The 18,950-nt window shown below is 42.5% G+C and overlaps 1 protein-coding gene across 2 annotated transcripts in view; it reads right to left on the bottom strand.

The window, feature by feature from the left end:
* Positions 1-18,950, bottom strand: part of LOC117385700 (WD repeat-containing protein 37) — a 37,314-nt gene that overhangs the window by 9,872 nt on the left and 8,492 nt on the right. For both annotated transcript variants that reach the window (XM_033983011.2, XM_055228533.1), the window contains exons 5-9: positions 18,633-18,697; positions 5,972-6,107; positions 2,753-2,824; positions 2,631-2,675; positions 1,651-1,727 (exon numbers count right to left, since the gene is read on the bottom strand). In XM_033983011.2, coding sequence (XP_033838902.1) covers positions 1,651-1,727; positions 2,631-2,675; positions 2,753-2,824; positions 5,972-6,107; positions 18,633-18,697 — 395 coding nt within the window. The remainder of the gene's footprint in view (positions 1-1,650; positions 1,728-2,630; positions 2,676-2,752; positions 2,825-5,971; positions 6,108-18,632; positions 18,698-18,950) is intronic.

The following is an 18,950-nucleotide window of genomic DNA, read 5'->3' as shown; positions in this document are numbered from 1 at the left end:
AGTTTAATTTTCATGATAAACGCTCTCCTTAATTTACTCATACCAGGTTTGAAATCTTGACAAAAGGTGATAAGTTCTTTAGCAAAAGTCTGATCTGATGCTGTAGGATTTTGCAACTTTTTAGACACTGCACATATTTATAAAAGAAATCCATAGATGGAACACTACTGTTGGACCTTGTGAACCAGACTTCAACCATTGGCATAGTGTACATTGTGTCTTCTTTGACGGTGCAGTGTGTGAGCAGTGGGGTAAGAGTCCTGTTGTGATCGGGGTGGTGTAGTTGTGAGAAGTTGCTTGTTTCCATCTGTATCTGCACGTGTCCATTTTTGTCCTGTGTTGTAGAGTTATTTGGTGAAGGATCAGATAGACAGGTTAGAAGGGGATCGTTCAGATCTGGATCTATAGCTTAAGAACAGTCAATTGTTGAGACAAAGAACTCTGTGAGTGGGGCAATTTGAATTCACACATTTCAGTTGCGTCTTCAAAGAGAAGGGGCTTGTGCATCTCTCTTTTTCATTTCCGTCTCACATAATTTGTTTTTTGATGCATGAACATTTTTGAACTGAATGTACTGAATTCTGATATCTCCATATCGCTTAGTTTCAGTGGCTTAAAAGAATGAGTGGTCTATCAATTGTCTCAAAAGTGAGGAAATTAGGGGTGGAGGAGGGTCATTGTTGTTGGTATTGTATTATCAGAACGTTGTTAGAACAGCATGAAGGTACACGTGACATTTTGAAGTCAAAGAGATTGAAAAATATCAATCAAGTAATTAAAATATGGGAATTTTAGCTTCTGTCAGATCAATAAAAAATGTATAGGAACAGAGCTAAGGCTATTTGGCAAGTTTTGAAAACTTTGATTTCCAGGACAGAAGCCAATGTCCATCCATGTTGTTCTTCAAAAGCTCCATGCATCAGGACAGAAAACAAAAGAAGAAAAAATTCCATCTTGTATTCTGGACGACCACTCGTGGATCCCACTTTTCTAACACCATTATTGTTGAAAAATAATACATCTTTTGATGAATAATAACCTATTTGCAAAGCCTGATGAGTTATAAAATGCAAAATAGTTGATTCTTTGTTACAGCAGATATGGACAGAACAGGACCCACACCTGCCCTGGCCTGATAGTCTTCCTGCATCCCAAGCAAGTCCTTCTGAGCCTTCACTGAGTCTCTTCCAGAGTATCTCCCTTGAGCATCTAAGGTCTAAGTATTTATTCCAGAATTACAAAGCTACATACATATCAAACCAGAGTGACTTGTTTCACTCCCATGAGTTAATCAGCTTTTACACTTACAGGTAGAACAACAGAGTTTCCTGTGGGATGGGACAGAGCCTTCAAACATGTTAATGTCTGCTCTGGGTCTGACAAACTGACACAGATCAAATGCATTTACACAAAGACATATGATAAAAATATTTTCTTCATATCATGATACACAAACATTTCCATCACACCTCTATACATGCTAGCTCAGTGCGGCTCCTTACAGTTGTGTTTACATGCTAGTTCAGAGCGGCTCCTTACAGTTGTGTTTACATGCTAGTTCAGAGCGGCTCCTTACAGTTGTGTGTACATGCTAGTTCAGAGCGGCTCCTTACAGTTGTGTGTACATGCTAGTTCAGAGCGGCTCCTTACAGTGGTGTCTGTGACCGGTTGAGGTGTGGGCAGTTGCACCATGAACCTCCATATGTGAGCTGTTTGGTCTCCAGAGGCTGAAACACAACAGGCACAAGGGGGTTGATTTTGCATTATAAAACATGTGCCTAATGAAAAAAAAAAAGTGCCAGTAGTTATAGCGGCTGTTGCTACAACATAAGGTTAATATTGTGCATTTGTCTGCCAATGACTCAGTTAAAACTACTGCAGTGTCCAAATGTCCACCCCAGCCCCTAACCCCTCATTCACAACATAGCCCTGCATTCTTTAGTGTACTATATAGTGCACTCTCTACTTTTGGGTCACATATCTGTGGCGTCTGGATGAAAAAAGTCCACTAACTGTAAAAACTAAGTTTGGAGTGACTCACAAATATTTATGGACTAATAATAACCATAAAAGTTTTTCTGGCTGGATCCCACGTAAACTGACTAAATTTAACAGATTTTTGTTTTTGAGATCTGGAAGTTCTTGCTGCTTTAAGGTAATGCTGGCAACTTTACACACCAATAGTTTTTTTTTAAGAGTTGTTTTGTTCATAATCAGGGGTCAGTAGTGCAATAGACCAGCACTTCTATCTGCTTTCATTCAGTTGTGTTGTGTCCAGTTAAAGACCTTTCGCTGTTTACTGTTGTTTTTCCAGCTCTTGCAATGTATTGTGGTCTATATTGACCAGTCTAGTGACCACCGGTGCCCACTAGTTTTTAAGGTGTATTGTGGGAAATTTGGAGTGTGCTACTTTTTCAATAGCTGGACATTTGGACCCACTATAAATGGCGTGACCCCTAAATATTCCCTAAGCAGAGAATAGTGTGAACATTTGGACACAGCCCAACACCCTTGTCTCCAAATCTATAATCAGCTGTGACCCCTACAGGTAGGTGCTTCAATCCCAGTATTATAATATCGTATTGTTCAGTGCTTTAGTGGCTTATTTGAACAGTTTTGGTGGCCCATACCTGTGACGGCCAACTGCTCCGTGGGGTGGAACTTGATGGAGTTGACTGTGGAACACAAACACAGGTGATAGGTGAAGACATGTTCTCATGTTTAAAGCGCTGAATATGTCTGCAGCACACACCTGACCCCTGATGGCCCAGATACTTCAACAGGCTCTTCCCTGTCTCAATGCTCCACAGCATGGCAGTGTGGTCTGAGGAATAGCACAAAGATCTCAAATTGCAACTACTACCTCAGAGAGAGGAATGAGTAACATCCTAGCAACCAGGTGTGCAATGCCAGTATAGAGGCAGAGAGGTCACAACACCCCATTAGGAGAAGGGTAATTATGACAGCATGGCTGCCATGGTAATGTGTAAACGTCTGTTGCTATGTGGCAAGGCAAGGCAAGTTCATTTGTATAGCACAATACATACACAAAGTAATTCAAAATGCTTTACAAAATAAGAAATGCATTAATATCACAATACAACAAATCAAAACATAAATAATCACCAATAGTCAGCATAAAATTAACATTACAAGAGAAAAGTGCAGAGAGAAAAAAACCCTTTCACTCATATGCACAGCTAAACAAAACTGTTTTGAGTCTGAATTTAAACATTGTCAAAGTAGAGGCCTGTCTCACATCTTTGGGAAGACTGTTCCAGATTTTAGCTGCATAAAACTGAAACACTGATTCCCCATGTTTAGTCCTGACTCTGGGCAAGATGGTTCATATGGCACTAACATGTCGGAGATGTGCTATGTGCTAGGCCATGGAAAGACTTCTTCTCTGAGCCACAGGAAGCCAGTGCAGAGACCTGAGCACTCGACTTATGTGCTCATACTTTGTAGTTCTGGTCAAGACCCAAGCAGCAGCGTTTTGGATGTACCGCAGCTGTTAGATTTCTAGCCTGATTTGAAGGTTTTAGAGAGAGAGACTGGAAGTGACTGCTGACACTTTCTCTATGTTTCTGTGGGCCAAAGATGATGACTTCAGTCTTGTCTGAGTTTAGCTGGAGAAAGTTGTTTTGCATCCACACACTGATCTGTTGGATGCAGTGGCAGAGTGAATCCACTGGTCCATATTCACCTGCTGCAGTGAGACATAGATCTGAGTAGGGATGGGACGATAAAAAAATTTAGACTCACGATTACTGTGACCAAAATAATCGCGATTTACGATATTATCATGATAATTATTAACTTACTAATGCTCCGACAGCCGTCGCTCCTACTTTACAACTCTACAGGAAAGTACATATACTTCTGCGTCACCCACACAACCAATCTACACATCAAATGAAAGCTACGGCGCTCGTCTTTCCAAATATGCAAACCATTTTTACCACAGTGCTGACAGAAAAGGCGTTTTTACAGAAAAGCCAAAAATTTGGACTTCACTTACCTTTGAGGGCTTTGGTTCTGTCAAACATCAACATATTCCCAAAAAGTTGGTCATGTCCACAAAATAAGTTAGATCCTTCATGCCCAATCTGCTGCAGGAAAGTATTCCAAACATGAAAACTGCTCCGTCACTTTTTTGCATTTCTTTTGTCAATTTCAGGCATAATAAACTTCTGACAGCACCAGCTTTATTCCTCCGTGCTAAACAAACGTGTTAGCTTCTGACTGACACCAATCTTGGCCAATAAGGTGGAGGTTGTGGGTTACTGGAGCCCCAGACAGTGAATCAGTGCTACAGATGACTTATGCTCTTGTAAAATCAACCAATTGCATTACACACGTTTAGCCAATGAGCAGTGGTATACGACGATGTATGGCATGCCAGGCTTTTCCGTAAACAGACGGAGCATGACGAGTGCATAAACAAAGCTGAGTGGATACAATGTGTGTGCATTTTACGCACTGTTGTTTTGCATTCTAAACATGATGAAACGGACAAAACAAAGGAAGTACGTGATCGAGGACACTGTGGATGTTTGTACAAGTTATATTAGAGGCATTCTGGACCCGGAGCGGTTCACGGCAAAGAGTGAAAATGGCGTTTGGACTCAGGAGTAGAGGATCTTATTTTTAATGGATTGGATGCTGTTCTTGAAAGCTAAGCGTGGTTTAATCTGCTGATTGACATAATTGTAGGTAAAATATATCATGTTTAATCGTTGTCCTTGCTTCTGTGCACATAGTGCGCATTCAAACCATGCGCTCTGGCACATTTGTGTTCAGCTGTAGTAATTAGACTTTATTTGTCTATTGTTTGAAAGGCACAGTTTTATTCTGCAGTTTGCATTATTGTAGGTAAAAGTATAAGATGTGCACTCATTACCATCTCATCTGTGCGCATGGGTGAGGCATGCTCTGGCACGTTCCTGTGCAGAGTTATGGATCAGACTTTGTTTATTGTTGATATCTAGCAGAATATAGTTCAGATAGGGATAACTGTGCTGCCTAATAGGCACAGAAGCTAACAAGTGTCATTGCTATGACAGAGGCCTTACTTGTGGGTTTATTGTGATTAACGATATTATCATATATCGTCACATCCATAGATCTGAGTGTCATCTGCATATTTGTGGTAGGACACATTATTGCAATCCCACAACTGACCCTTGGGGCACCCCACAGGCCACGGACATTTTAACTGAGACACATTTTCCAATTTCAACAAAGTACTCCCTGTCTAGTGCAGTACCAGAGACGCCCACCCAGTCCTCTAGTCTCTGTAAGAGGATCCCATGAAACACAGTGTCAAAGGCGGCACTCAGATCTGACAGGATCACTGATGTATTTTTTTCTGTGTTATGTTTTTTATTATGTATGTTGGGATAAGGCGTTTTAGTAACATGTTACTACTAACATATTAACTACCACAATCATTTTGCCAGCCCTAATTTTAATGGTGCAAATGTAACTTTTCTGGTAAGAGGGCCCGTCACCTGCTTGTCTCCATGGAGATGTTATTGCTTTGCCTCAAATATTTCACATCCAAGGGGCCTAGTTGGCAGATACAAGAGATTTGTCCCATAGATCACCATCTTTGCCTCTCATCTGACAGCTCTGATAACGAAGGACAAGACAAACACTGTCGCCTGGTCCGAGGATGGCAAGTCTGCCTTCCAGACCCTCAAGACCTGCTTGCACTCTTTGCCAGTACTGAGGAGCCATGACTTCAGCCAGTAATTCCTGGTCCAGACCACCAGCCTGCTCACTCAAAGAAACCTTTCCTTTCAGCCATTCCAGTTCCATATCCAACAGCTGGCAATACCCACCTTGTGGCTATCTCTTATCAAAATTGGGTAAGAGGGGAATAATGTAACTGCCCTATCATTTGCCAGAAAGTAAATGTTATGGGGTAAATATGCCTGAGTATGACACATCTCTGCCCAATACCTACCTGCAGAGGCTGTTCCCATAACAACGGGTTGTGTTTTGGTGATGCTGACGTCCCAGATGCCATCTCGGTGCCCCACAAACTCCCTTAGCAACTGGCAGACGGCACGTGAGGTGGTGGCCTTGAAGCTGGACACAATCTGAGCCACAGGACAAGCACAGAGTGAGAGAGGAGCAGTTTAAAGAGGGCAGTCAGAGAGGAGGGGAGAGGTTAACCTGTTTTAAAGAGGGGCGGGGCACAGGCACTCATTTTCAACTTGTGTGTGTTTTCTCGTTGTAAGTTTTTTAAATGTTCATAAATTTGCGTTTCATAAGGGTTAAGGGTATTTTTGTCTGCAATCAAGCTTCTTATTTCTCTTGTGAATGTAAGTTTTGTCATCTAAATTAAACTGTCTCTAAAATACCTTGAAAAACATACCTCCTTACTATGAGCAGGCTTGCCCTTCCACTGATCTGACTAATTTGGCCTCTTCAAGGGCACGCCACTTGCTTATCTCCATGGAGAAGCCACAGAACTAGAACTTATCGCCACAGAAAATTTTCCAAATTGTGGTTTTACACTTATTATGGTTTTAACTAACTAAACAAACTGAAGTGTACTATCTGTATTGTCAATAAAAAGTGTATTAGCAATTATTAGGAATTGTTCAGGATGAAAGGAGAGAGAAGCACAGGAGGAGCTGAGCAAAGCGTAAGCCCACTGTGTGCGGGTCTATGCCTCCTGTTGCACTGTAAAAGCATTAAGTCAGTATTTTATGACACAACAAAAAGGGAGCAAACACTGTATCCATGGGTCTAGAACAAGGAGAAATTAGGACTGGTGCCATAACAGGTAACAATTCAAATTAAAGCCGCAAGCGGCATCGAACGGCCCTCGCGGGCCGTGCTTCGCACTAGGCCGGCCCCGCACTCCCTGTGGGTGGCGCTAACGCGCCACTTGTCCCTTTTTTATTGGGGCTTTGGGCTGCACTTGTCACCAAACAAGTCAAAAAACACATTTGAAGTGCTGATGCACAAAATGCAAAAACATGGGTTTTCCAGGCATCGCCATGGCAACACCGTGCAAAATACAAACTTGGCCCCTCGGACTTTTTTGTCGGGGACGACCTGAAGAATCACTGTGCCAAATTTTGTGTTCGTCGTTGACGGTAATATGTCGTTATAAGACTTTAAAATGTAGGAAAATTTGGAAATTTTCCCATTACGATAACATGGGCGCTTTCGCGCATCGCCATGGCAACCCAGTAAAAAATATGACATGGGTCTGATTGAGTTTTTTGATCAGGATGACATGAAGAGTCATGGTGCCAAATTTCACATTATTCCATGAAACTAATATTTTTCCCATGAATGGGAAAAATTTGGAGATTTCCCATTAGGATAACATTGGCAGTTTGGCGCATCGCCATGGCAACACGGTGCAAAAGACGACATAGGTCTGATTGGCTTTATTGATTGGGATGACCCAATGGAATTTTGTGTCAAATTTGGTAACATTTGGGAAAACTAAATTTTCGGACCTCCATACAAATATATTAGATGTTCTGTAGGGGGCGCTATCGCGCCAATTTAGTTTCTGTCATAATCAGTGGCTTTAGGCCGGAAAGTTTTACAACTGATTTGAATTTGAGCAATATCAGACTTTGCATGCGTAAACAGGAGCAAATTTTGACTTTTGAAAATTGCAAAAATTCCGATGGAATTTTGCGGCTTCGCTGCACGGAAACCATAATAGGGATCATCATAAATTGGATAACTTTTGATGCCCCAGTTGTCTAGATGATGTACAGTGAATTTCAGCCCTGAAGGTGAAGCGCCTTCAGAGGAGTTGACGAAAATGTGACGTCAGCGAAAACGCTGACTTTGCATTTTGGAATTTTCAATCCAAGATGGCCGACTTCGGATGCGTCAGAGGGCGTGGCTATAATAATATTTTTTGTTTGGCATCACTTGAAGAATGTGTGTACCGAATTTCGTGGCTCTACGCCAAACTTGACGTCGCGACGTCTCCCATTGACGCAATGTATTTTGACTTTTGCAGGGGGCGCTGTCGCGCCATTTTTTTATGCCCAATGATGCACCACATAAAAAAATTAATTTTTCGCCAGACCTGAATTTTGGGCAAAATTTGGTGAGTTTTTGAAAATGTTCAGGGGGTCAAATTACTGCTCAAAGAGCAGAAGAATAAAAAAAATAATAATAAAATTAAAGCCGCAAGCGGCATCGAACGGCCCTCGCGGGCCGTGCTTCGCACTCGGCCGACCCGGCACTCCCTGTGGGTGGCGCTAACGCGCCACTTGTCCCTTTTTTATTGTGGCTTTGGGCTGCACTTGTCACCAAACAAGTCAAAACACATTGGAAGTGCTGATGCACAAAATGCAAAAACATGGGTTTTCCAGGCATCGCTATGGCAACACCGTGCAAAATACAAAGTTGGCACCTTGGACTTTTTTGATGGGGACGACCTGAAGAATCACTGTGCCAAATTTTGTGTTCGTCGTTGACGGTAATATGTTGTTATAAGACTTTGAAATGTACGAAAATTTGCAAATTTCCCCATTAGGATAACATGGGCGCTTTCGCGCATCGCCATGGCAACCCAGTGAAAAATATGACATGGGTCTGATTGACTTTTTTGATCAGGATGACATGACGAGTCATGGTGCCAAATTTCACATTATTCCATGAAACTAATATTTTTCCCATGAATGGGAAAAATTGGGAGGATTCCCATTAGGATAACATTGGCAGTTTGGCGCATCGCCATGGCAACACGGTGCATAAAACAACATAGGTCTGATTGACTTTATTGATTGGGATGACCCAATGGAATTTTGTGTCAAATTTGGTAACATTTGGGAAAACTAAATTTTTGGCCTTCCATACAAATTTATTAGATGTTCTGTAGGGGGCGCTATCGCGCCAATTTACTTTCTGTGATAATGAGTAGCTTTAGGCCCGAAAGTTTTACAACTGATTCGAATTTGAGCCAAATCGGACTTTGTATGCGCAAATGGGAGCAAATTTTGAAATTTGAAAATTGCAAAAATTCCGATGGAATTTTGCGGCTTCGCCGCACGGAAACCGTAAAAGGGATCATCATAAATTGGATAACTTTTGATGCCCCACTTGTCTAGATGATGTACAGTGATTTTCAGCCCTGCAGGTGAAGTGCCTTCAGAGGAGTTGACGAAAATGCGACGTCAGCAAAAACGCTGACTTTGCATTTTGGAATTTTCAATCCAAGATGGCCGACTTCCGGTGCGTCAGGGGGCGTGGCCATAATAATCTTTTTTGTTTGGCATCACTTGATGAATGCATGTACCGAATTTGGTGGCTGTATGAAAAAGTTGATGTTGACATCTCCCATTGACGTCAAAAATTTGACTTTTGCAGGGGGCGCTGTCGCGCCATTTTTTTATGCCCAATGACGCACCACATAAAAAAATAAATTTTTCACCAGACCTGAATAATGGGCAAAATTTGGTGAGTTTTTGAAAATGTTCAGGGGGTCAAATTACTGCTCAAAGAGCAGAAGAAGAAATAAAAATAATAATAATAATAATAAAAATAATAATATTTTTAGCAAAAACAATATATCCGAAAACATTAGAATGACATATTATACGTTTTTTGAAAGCTCTGGACCTTCCCCACGTCGCCGTGGGGTCATTGGCGAATTACGGGCGCTGACGCGCCCGTCATTCGCCATGACGTCGGGCTCCGCCATTGACCTCCCATTGACTTCCATTCATTTTAGCAGTTATAAGTATGGCCCATGCCTGCGGCATGGGGGCTTGGATAGGGCTCGATGCCAGGAGTGTGTTTGGGGACATGAGCGCTTCGCGCTGCGTCAGCGTCAACATTGAGTCAATGGGCTTCGCCCATTGACTCAATGTTGACGCTGACATGCTAGCAAGAACAAATATGCATGTCCCATGCCTACGGCATGGGTTGCTAGGACACAGGAGTCTGTGCAAGGTCGCGGTGCTGCCACGAAGTTGCGCGCTTCGCGCGCAACTTCGTGAAGACAGTTTGCAACGATGAGTGCTTCGCACTCATCGTTGCGGAAGCAATAGGCCCTACGCCCTGTAGGGGCTCGGGCCTAAATAATAATATTTTTAGCAAAAACAATATATCCGAAAACATTAGAATGACATATTATACGTTTTTTGAAAGCTCTTGACCTTCCCCACGTCACTGTGGGGTCAATGGCGAATGACGAGCGCTGACGCGCTCGTCATTCGCCATGACGTCGGGGTCCGCCATTGACCTCCCATTGACTTCCATTCATTTTAGCAGTAACAAGTATGGCCCATGCCTGCGGCATGGGGCCTTGGATAGGGCTCGATGTCAGGAGTGTGTTTGGATACATTAGCGCTTCGCGCTGCGTCAGCATCAACATTGAGTCAATGGGCTTCGCCCATTGACTCAATGTTGACGCTGACATGCTAGCAAGAACAAATATGCATGTCCCATGCCTACGGCATGGGTTGCTAGGACACAGGAGTCTGTGCAGGGGGCGATGGACGACTCCTCCTATTGACTCCTGTTAACGCATGTCAGCGTCAACATCGAGTCAATGGGCTTCGCCCATTGACTCGATGTTGACGCTGACATGCTAGCAACAACAAATATGCAAACCCATGCCTACGGCATGGGTTGCTAGGACACAGGAGTCTGTGCAAGGTCGCGGTGCTGCCACGAAGTTGCGCGCTTCGAGCGCAACTTCGTGAAGACAGTCTGCAACGATGAGTGCTTCGCACTCATCGTTGCGGAACCAATAGGCCCTACGCCCTGTAGGGGCTCGGGCCTAAATATATATTTTTTGAATGGTCAACCATCCTCAAAATGTCTCTGTTTAACTGAACCCATGAATACCCAAACAAGAGGTTTGTGTCAGTCATCATTAGGATTTCCCTCATCTTATTCACATTTTGAATTGAGACTATCAAAAACACTATGATATTAGTGTTTTATTCATAGTCCAAGTTGTATAGTCCTTCAGAATGTGAGTATAGCGTGAGGACCATTTGTGAAGCATAATGTTTACATTGAAGATGGGCACGATGCAGACAGGACTGGTGCTGGCTCGTTTGGGGAAAATTCCACTGATCAAACTGCAGCTGAAAGAGCACACAGGGACACACTTACTCCATCCACACAATTCATACTCATCAGGCATATACAACAGGCAAAAGGGAAAACAGGTGGCCACTTGTTCATTACGTACTGAATGTTAAAAGGCCTATACCAGATTTTAAACTAAAACTAGTATCAAAACTAGATACTCATTTGAACAAATTCGATGCTAAAAGGTCACATTCACTGGACAGAAATTGACCTGTCCCGAATAGCTTAAAAATTACCTTGAGCTGTATCAGAATGACATAGACTTGTTTATGACCATGGACCACTGTGGAACCTACTTGGACGACTGAGGGATTGCACAGATATAAGGCCACATGGTAATATAAAAGAAAGCACTATTATTTAATGCTTAATGTTTTATCTAAATAAAGGGTGTTTTTATTATCACTGTGGTATTGGAATCAGTATTGAGTATATTCCTTATTAGGGATGCACGATAATATTGGTCACGATAATTTTCAGCCCATAATGGCAATTATGACATCACACCGATCATTTTGATAATACAATTGTTCATGGATGATTTAATCCGATAATTACAAACCCAAAATACACTAACTCAGCCACTTGCACTCCCCATGCTCCAACCCCTATTAAAAACAAGTTCTATCGGGTTTGATATGGTCACGTTCAGTCTCTCCCTCCGGAGCCTGATATGCCCTAGACTCTATGAGCAGGCTCTGCTTTGGCAGACTCCAAAGGACTGCTACAAAGTGGTCTTTGGAGGAAGGATCTTGTGAATTGAGAAGCATCCACTGGCTGGTTTGAGCTTGAGTCACTTAGAATCTATTTCATGTTAAAGGAGCAGACGCGGTGCGGGCCCACATTTTTCCCTCTGAGTTGCACAAAGCATCAAACCCATGGATAAATATGGCTTATCTGAAGCATATTGTTAATAATAAGAAAAATAACAAAATAAATCAGCATTTACAATGTGTAAGAAGAATTAGGGGGTTATCAGTATCAACTGAAAATTCCATTATCATTATTTCTTCTAATTTCTTCTTCTATTTCTTCTTTTGATATTGTGACACACTACTAGGAATAATGGAAAACAAACTACCAGCTCTGTCAAGGTTATTTTGAATAGTAAAATATCAAAATAGGTGGAGACTGGAGAACAAAAATCAGACACAGACCCTTTAAGCCTATAGTCAACCAATGTAATTCTTGGTCGACTAAAGACATGCCCCGAGTATGGACTTTTAGTCAACCAAAAGGGGTGTGACGCTTCGCAAAAGCTTTCAATCTAGTAAGCATTTGACGCAAGTTGCACTCACCCACTCACAGGGATTCGCGCAATTACAAATATTTATGCAGACAATTGCGAGTAAACAGTGTATTTATCTGTAAAAAGGTGGGTTAAAACTCATAACTCACTACAAGGTAGGGTGTGAACAATTTGTGAGAAATATCCAATTGCAATTTTTGGACAAGCATTTTGATTAGTTTTGCAATTTATGTTTTAATATGAGGATTCTGTTGAAAGTTGTCCAGAAGAGTTGACAAAAAGACTGAAATATGAACGGGCAAACTAATACAAGAGTCACACTCCTCAGCATTCCCAGTAAGGTCTATTCCAGGGAACTGCAGAGGAGAATCTGACCAATAGTCAGACCTCGGATTCAGGAGGAGCAGAACGGTTTTCATCCTGGTCGCGGAACACTGGACCATCTCAATACTCTCCATCGGGTCCTCAAGGGTTCACGGGAGTTTGCCCAACCAGTCCACATGTGTATTTATGGACAGAATTTCTAGGCACAGCCAGGAGCCGGAGGGGGTCTGGTTCGGGAACCACAGAATCTCATCTCTGCTGTTTGCAGATGATGTTGTCCTGATTGCTTCTTCGAGCCAGGACCAGCAGGCACTGGGGCGGTTTGCAGCTGAGTGTGAAGTGGCTGGGATGAGAATCAGGTCCTCCAAATCTGAGTTGGTTCTCTACTGGAAAAAGGTGGCTTGCCCTCTCTGGATGGGTGGTGAGTACTTGCCTCAAATAGAGGAGTTCAAGTATCTCGGGGTCTTGTTCACGACTGAGGGAAGGATGGAGTATGTGAGTGTGAGATCGGTGCTGCATCTACAGTGATGCGCTCACTGTATTGGTCTGTAGTGGTAAAGAAGGAGCTGAGCCAAAAGGCAAAGCTCTCAATTTACCGGTCAATCTACGTACCTCCCCTCACCTATGGTCATGAGCTTTGACTAATGACCAAAAAGACAAAATCATGGATACAAGTGGCCGAAATGGGTTTCCTCCGCAGAATGGTCGAGCACACCCTTAGGAATTGGGTGAGGAGGTTGGTCACATGGGAGGAGCTCGGAGCATAGCCACTGCTCCTACACACCAAGAGGAGCCACCTGAGGTGGCTCGGGCATCTGTTCAGAAAGCATCCTGGATCCCTCCCTAGGGAGATGTTCTGGGCATGTCCCATTGGGAGGAGGTTTCGGCGAAGACCCAGGACATGCTGGAGGGACTATGTCTCTCGGCTGCCCTGGGAACGCCTTGGGGTCCCACCGGAGGAGCTTGAAGACATGTCTGGGGTGTGGGAAGTCTGGGACCGCTGCCCCCGCGACAAGGAGGAAAATGGATGGATAATGATTAACTGTGCAACCCTTCTACAAACCCTCTCCTTTCTGCTGTAGTCCACATAAAACCTAATATGCCCATAAAATAATTAGTTGAATAATGAAAAATGTGGTAGACTAAGACACTGATTAATTGCCTAAAGGCCTACAGCTCTACTAGCTAAGTTAAGTCCCTAAATGTGGCCTGCGGATGTAGCTCCGATGTCTAATCACACAGGAGCCTGATGGAGCACTATACTGATGTGTGAAGTATGGGGATTCTTTACACAATGACACTTGGTATCCTTTAAGCTGTTTTTTTTGGGGGGGGGGGACCAAAGAGAAGCTGACATGATGAAAACGCAGTGGTAACTTGCATGGATAAAGCAGCCGGGGACTGCAAAGCTCAATCAAACTAACAAAGCAGCATGGCAGCCAAGAAGCCCCAACCTAAACGCTGAAACAGAAGGCTGGGACACTGTGTAAAACACCAGTCATGAAAGACGGCTGATACTAAACAGCTGGTTTGTTGGGAATTTCAAAAACACTGATAAAGACAAATATTTTACACTCATTTTTAAATAGAATATAACACGATAGATTACTAATTTCTCTGGAACTCCCTAAACTCTCTGCCTTTTGTCTGGGGGTGGGGCTTAGCGTTCCATGTCAGTCAAAGCTAACTAACTGCTTTCTGTTGTATTTTCCATGGAAAGTAAATTAATTTCATAACTAGCAGATGTAATTAGAGCAAAAAGATTCAACAACACTCCTAAATATAATCCTGATCCTAACCCCAACCTTAACTGGACTTTGAAAAAAATATACTGTCAATAACATTTGCGGGGATAACCAGTAACATAAAGTGGCTGTTTGGCATAACTGAGTTTGGGGGAAGAAAACTGGTACCCAGATGCATAAACAGAAAGTAAAATAAAACTAATTTTGTTATAATTTTAGGTCTATTTTTTTAGATCTGGTAGCACATCACTGTGTAAAAGTGGTTGGAAAAGGTTGCAATATAAAGTTAAGTCCTGCCCCTGAACAAAATACCGAAGTTTTAGGGAGTCATTTTATAATTTTACTTCCTGGTTGGACACCGGCAGCTGATACGACAAATGTAGAGGCATTTTTCCAAGCAACTGTTACCAAGGGCCCAAGCTTCTGAAGTCTAAATTACACTATTGACAGATACAAATAAATTACCTTTATTTTGTTAAATCAGCATTTAAAAACTGCCACTTAACTGATGTAAAACTATGATACAGTAAATGTTTAGCACAGATTATATCCCATCAAACCAAGTCCTAATTAGAAAAATGTATTAATCTGTCAAATGCAATTTAAGTCAAACTGAGCTGGACAGTTCTATATGCAATTATTTTAAATTTTAATTTGATTTATGCTTTAGCATTGAACTGTCTATCTTTGTAATCTTGTACCATGTGTGTATGCAGGGTTATTGAACACGTGCAGCACTTTTGGGCAGTATATTTGTCCAATGTAAAATATAAGCGTAACCTTCAACCATTCATCAAAATACATCAGTTTGACCTGTGTACACAGACACGGCTTTTCCATCTGGGAATCATATCCCAGACCTGACTGTGGTGAGGCAGGAGTGCTAACCACTTTTGTCATTTCACACAGCATCCCAACTTTCTAGGGAGAAGGGTTAACCAGTGCACTAGGTGATGGCCCACAGTGTACCAGTATGCAGACTGAAATCAAGGAGGTGCAACTGAAGAGGCTGTTAGTGAGATAAGACTGTTTCAGAGCAGGCATCCAGAGACCACCACAGAACCAGCTCCCTGATAAACCATGTGCATCTACTTTGACATTTTCTCCCAAAAGTTTCAGTCTGTCCAGATTCAGAGGGCTAGATATGAAAATATTAAATGTTCAATTTCATAGACAACTAGTCAGCGATTCAATTTTCCACTAGTCAAAAGATTATTCCTATTGTACATTGAGACTCCTTAAGTATGCTATCAAACAAATAAAGGTTGAAAGATGGAGAATGAACTTTCCTAAATACAGATTACAAAATACAAATTATTATTCTGTATATTATTGATAAAAATCTGAATCTTATTCTTTGACATTTAGATGTTTTAGCACTACTGTCTTGGATATAAAAGGTCTTTTGTGTCTGTGTTTTAGAGTCTGTAAAGTCCAGATAATGATTATCAAAATATAATAATTTTTATAGTCAAATAGTCATGATTAGTCAATTGATCATTCAATCAATTGTTATAGTGATTGGGCCATTGACCATGTATTACCACATACACGAGCCTATTTTTGTGAACACATTATTGTTAGTGTGTTGGTGCCTGTCTGTTCTGTCTCATTGGTCTTTTCAACAGTGGGTGGTCCTACTTTTACAAGACTGTCAGAAGTAAATGCGACGTGATATGAGGCATAAATTAATAGCCTAAATAGATTATCTGGAAAAGAGAAACAATACATTAAGCCTACAAGGCCAACTTAAAACCAACAATGAATAGACTCTGACCTAGGTTTTAAATCAGCTATTGGTTATTTAGAATTACTTATTAAATCATTAAACATTATTCAGGGATGTGCACAGATAGAGCCCAGGTGGTGGTCAAGCACCTACCCCTTTCGGTCAACATATATTTTAGGTTTAATATTTGCCCCAAGAAAACAGCAGATTGCAAAAGTGAGTTTTTTTCTTGCAGAGAAGGACGGTCTAAGGACAGAGGATGTTCTGGGACAGTTCTCCATTTGCTTGTTTTCTTTTGATTAATTTTCTTGTCTGTTTCTATTTCATTGTTGATTTTCAAACTTTCAATTGGTCAAAGTAATTCTCATGTTCAGCCCTAAGAGGCAACTGCTGTTATGATTTTGGGCTTGTCATGATCCACACTATTCCTGTCCTTGTTTTACCTCCTGTCCTGCTCCTTCCCTCCCTCACCTGCCGGAGCCGGAGCTGGGCTGGGCTCCTGGCTCCACCTGCGCGCACCTGCAGCTCATCAGCGCAATCAACACCATTTGCCGGGTGTAAGAGGAGCCAGGACCAGACACACAGTGCCAGATCGTCTGCGTGTCTACATCCTGCTCACGGGGCCAGATGGTCCGCATGTCAACATCCCGTTCCCTGGTTCCTCCCGGCTCCTGCGCTCCTGGCTTCGTTCCTGTCCTGGTCTTGTCTCATCTTGTTCCCGGCATCTCACGTCTCTGGACCCTGCTCCGCACCCTGCTCTCTGTCTTGGCTCTGTTTGCCCTGTCTCCGCCTCAGCACTCCCCGTTCCCTGACCCCGGCTCACGCTCTGCTCCCCGTCCCGGTTCTGTCCGCCTCGTCAGCCCCATTGCACCACCCGCACCCAGCCTCCTGCTCCCCGACAGATCTACCCACGTTTTTGAACTGTATTTCACATTTTGTAAATAAACACTGTTAACCTTTCCCGAGAACTGCACTATTTGGTCCCAATTACCTGGCTTTACGACAAGGCTTTACAAAAATAAATTTAATTGAATTGAAAAGTGGTTTTAAATGCTACTGTACGCTACTATAAAGAATTTCGCTGCCTCTCTCTCCTGTCTTTCGCTCACTCATGTGTGTCTGCCTGTCACAGCTTCCACTCCATCTGTGCACTTTAAAAGCACATAGCCTTAAATGAAAGACTGTGGGAATGGTTTAGAGTCCATACAGATACATACACCATGTAAGCTTTAAGTCAGTTTTTATTTTTTGATAATCCATCTCTTATTCACGATCAGCTGACTTCTTCATAAAAGCAACATAATACTTATGTCTAGGCATGTGGACAACTTTTAAGACTGTTGTCTGGAGTATGTGAGGCTGCAGTTCACAGACAGGGGGCGCTCAGTGTGCTAGAGAGCAGGGGTGAAGTCAGAGAGAGAGCAGAGGGCTGGAGCTTTCACACTACCTCCCTCAAATCCGAACTATTGGACTTTCTGTGGCACTGTCTCTCTCCTTTTTCTCCTCACGTTTGAGCTCCATCTTCCTCCCACTCACTCGTCTGTGTGTGTGTCACTTCCTAAATTCTGTGTAAAGTCCTACCCTTCGGATTCACACTGCACTGGAGCAGACCTTAGTCCAGAATGAGGCTACCAATTTCCCCGGACCAAAAGACCAGCTGTTTGGTCTGGACCACGGTCCGCAAGACCATTCACACCTGGACTTTGGAACAAACCAAACTAAAAAGTCCAAATGTCCAGATCAAAGGTTGCAAGTGTGAAAGAACCCTAAAGTACACAATAGTTATGATCAGATTAACACACCTGAAGTTGTTAAATGAATGTCTAATCGGTTGAAAAGATGCCTTCTTTGTGTGAAAATTGTCTCTGTTTATTATTTTTGTTGTAGAGATATTCCGTTTCAGAACTTTCAGAACTATTTCCTGTATTTTTGTAATTTGCTTCTCAACTTTTCTTCCCCGCAAACTGCTACTTAACTGATGTAAAACTATATTAACTATATTTTCTAAATGTACTATCTTACCAAACCAAGAAGCATTAAAACCTGTCATATGCACTCTAACACAGGAATGCTGCCATAAAAGTGGTCTCCAGGTGGTTTGAATGCCCGGTCCTGAACAGAGCATGGTCATGGATGGTAGTTTATCTCACGTAGGATAGGGAGGCACTCATACATGTGGATGAGGAGTTCTCGAGGGGAGGCAGCAGACTCCTCCCCCTGGCTGCCCTGATCATGCATAGTGGCACACAAAGGGCACATGTCAGTCAGATTACCCATGAGTCCGTGCCCCACAGCTCCCAGCTGCTCACGCTGAAATATGGGGCTCCGGTGACGCGCGCCTGGCACGAGTTTGAGCGTGGCTGGAGTGTGGAGTGATGAGAGACATTTAGGTGAAGACAAAGCAGAAACATGGAGTAGCCCCACACACAGGCAGACAGGCAGTACTGCACCCACGGGCACTAACACACAGGACTAACACTTGTACCTTGCTGGTGGAGGCCTTGTATGTGGTCTTGAGCTTTTGGGAGAGCTGACTTGTGCTGTGACTGGCTGAAAAAAAAAGAAAAGGTCTTCACAATGTAGCTGTGTATGGAATTTTAAACTCAGAAGGGAAATATGGCATGATGTATCTATATCCTGATAGTTAGACATGCTTTATAATAAAGCTATTTTAAAATTCAAATATTAGTCATAGTTTTCTGGATTGCCAGTAACCTGTAGATAGAGGACACATACAAGTTCTTGACAAAAAAAAGAGGATGGCCATCCAAATATATTATGGACCTGCTTCAGTCTGAGGTCA

Source organism: Periophthalmus magnuspinnatus, chromosome 17, assembly GCF_009829125.3.
Source record: "Periophthalmus magnuspinnatus isolate fPerMag1 chromosome 17, fPerMag1.2.pri, whole genome shotgun sequence".
Lineage (NCBI taxonomy): Eukaryota > Metazoa > Chordata > Actinopteri > Gobiiformes > Gobiidae > Periophthalmus > Periophthalmus magnuspinnatus.
Note: the sequence above shows the minus strand (reverse complement) of the source record. Positions and strands in the feature narration are given on the sequence as shown.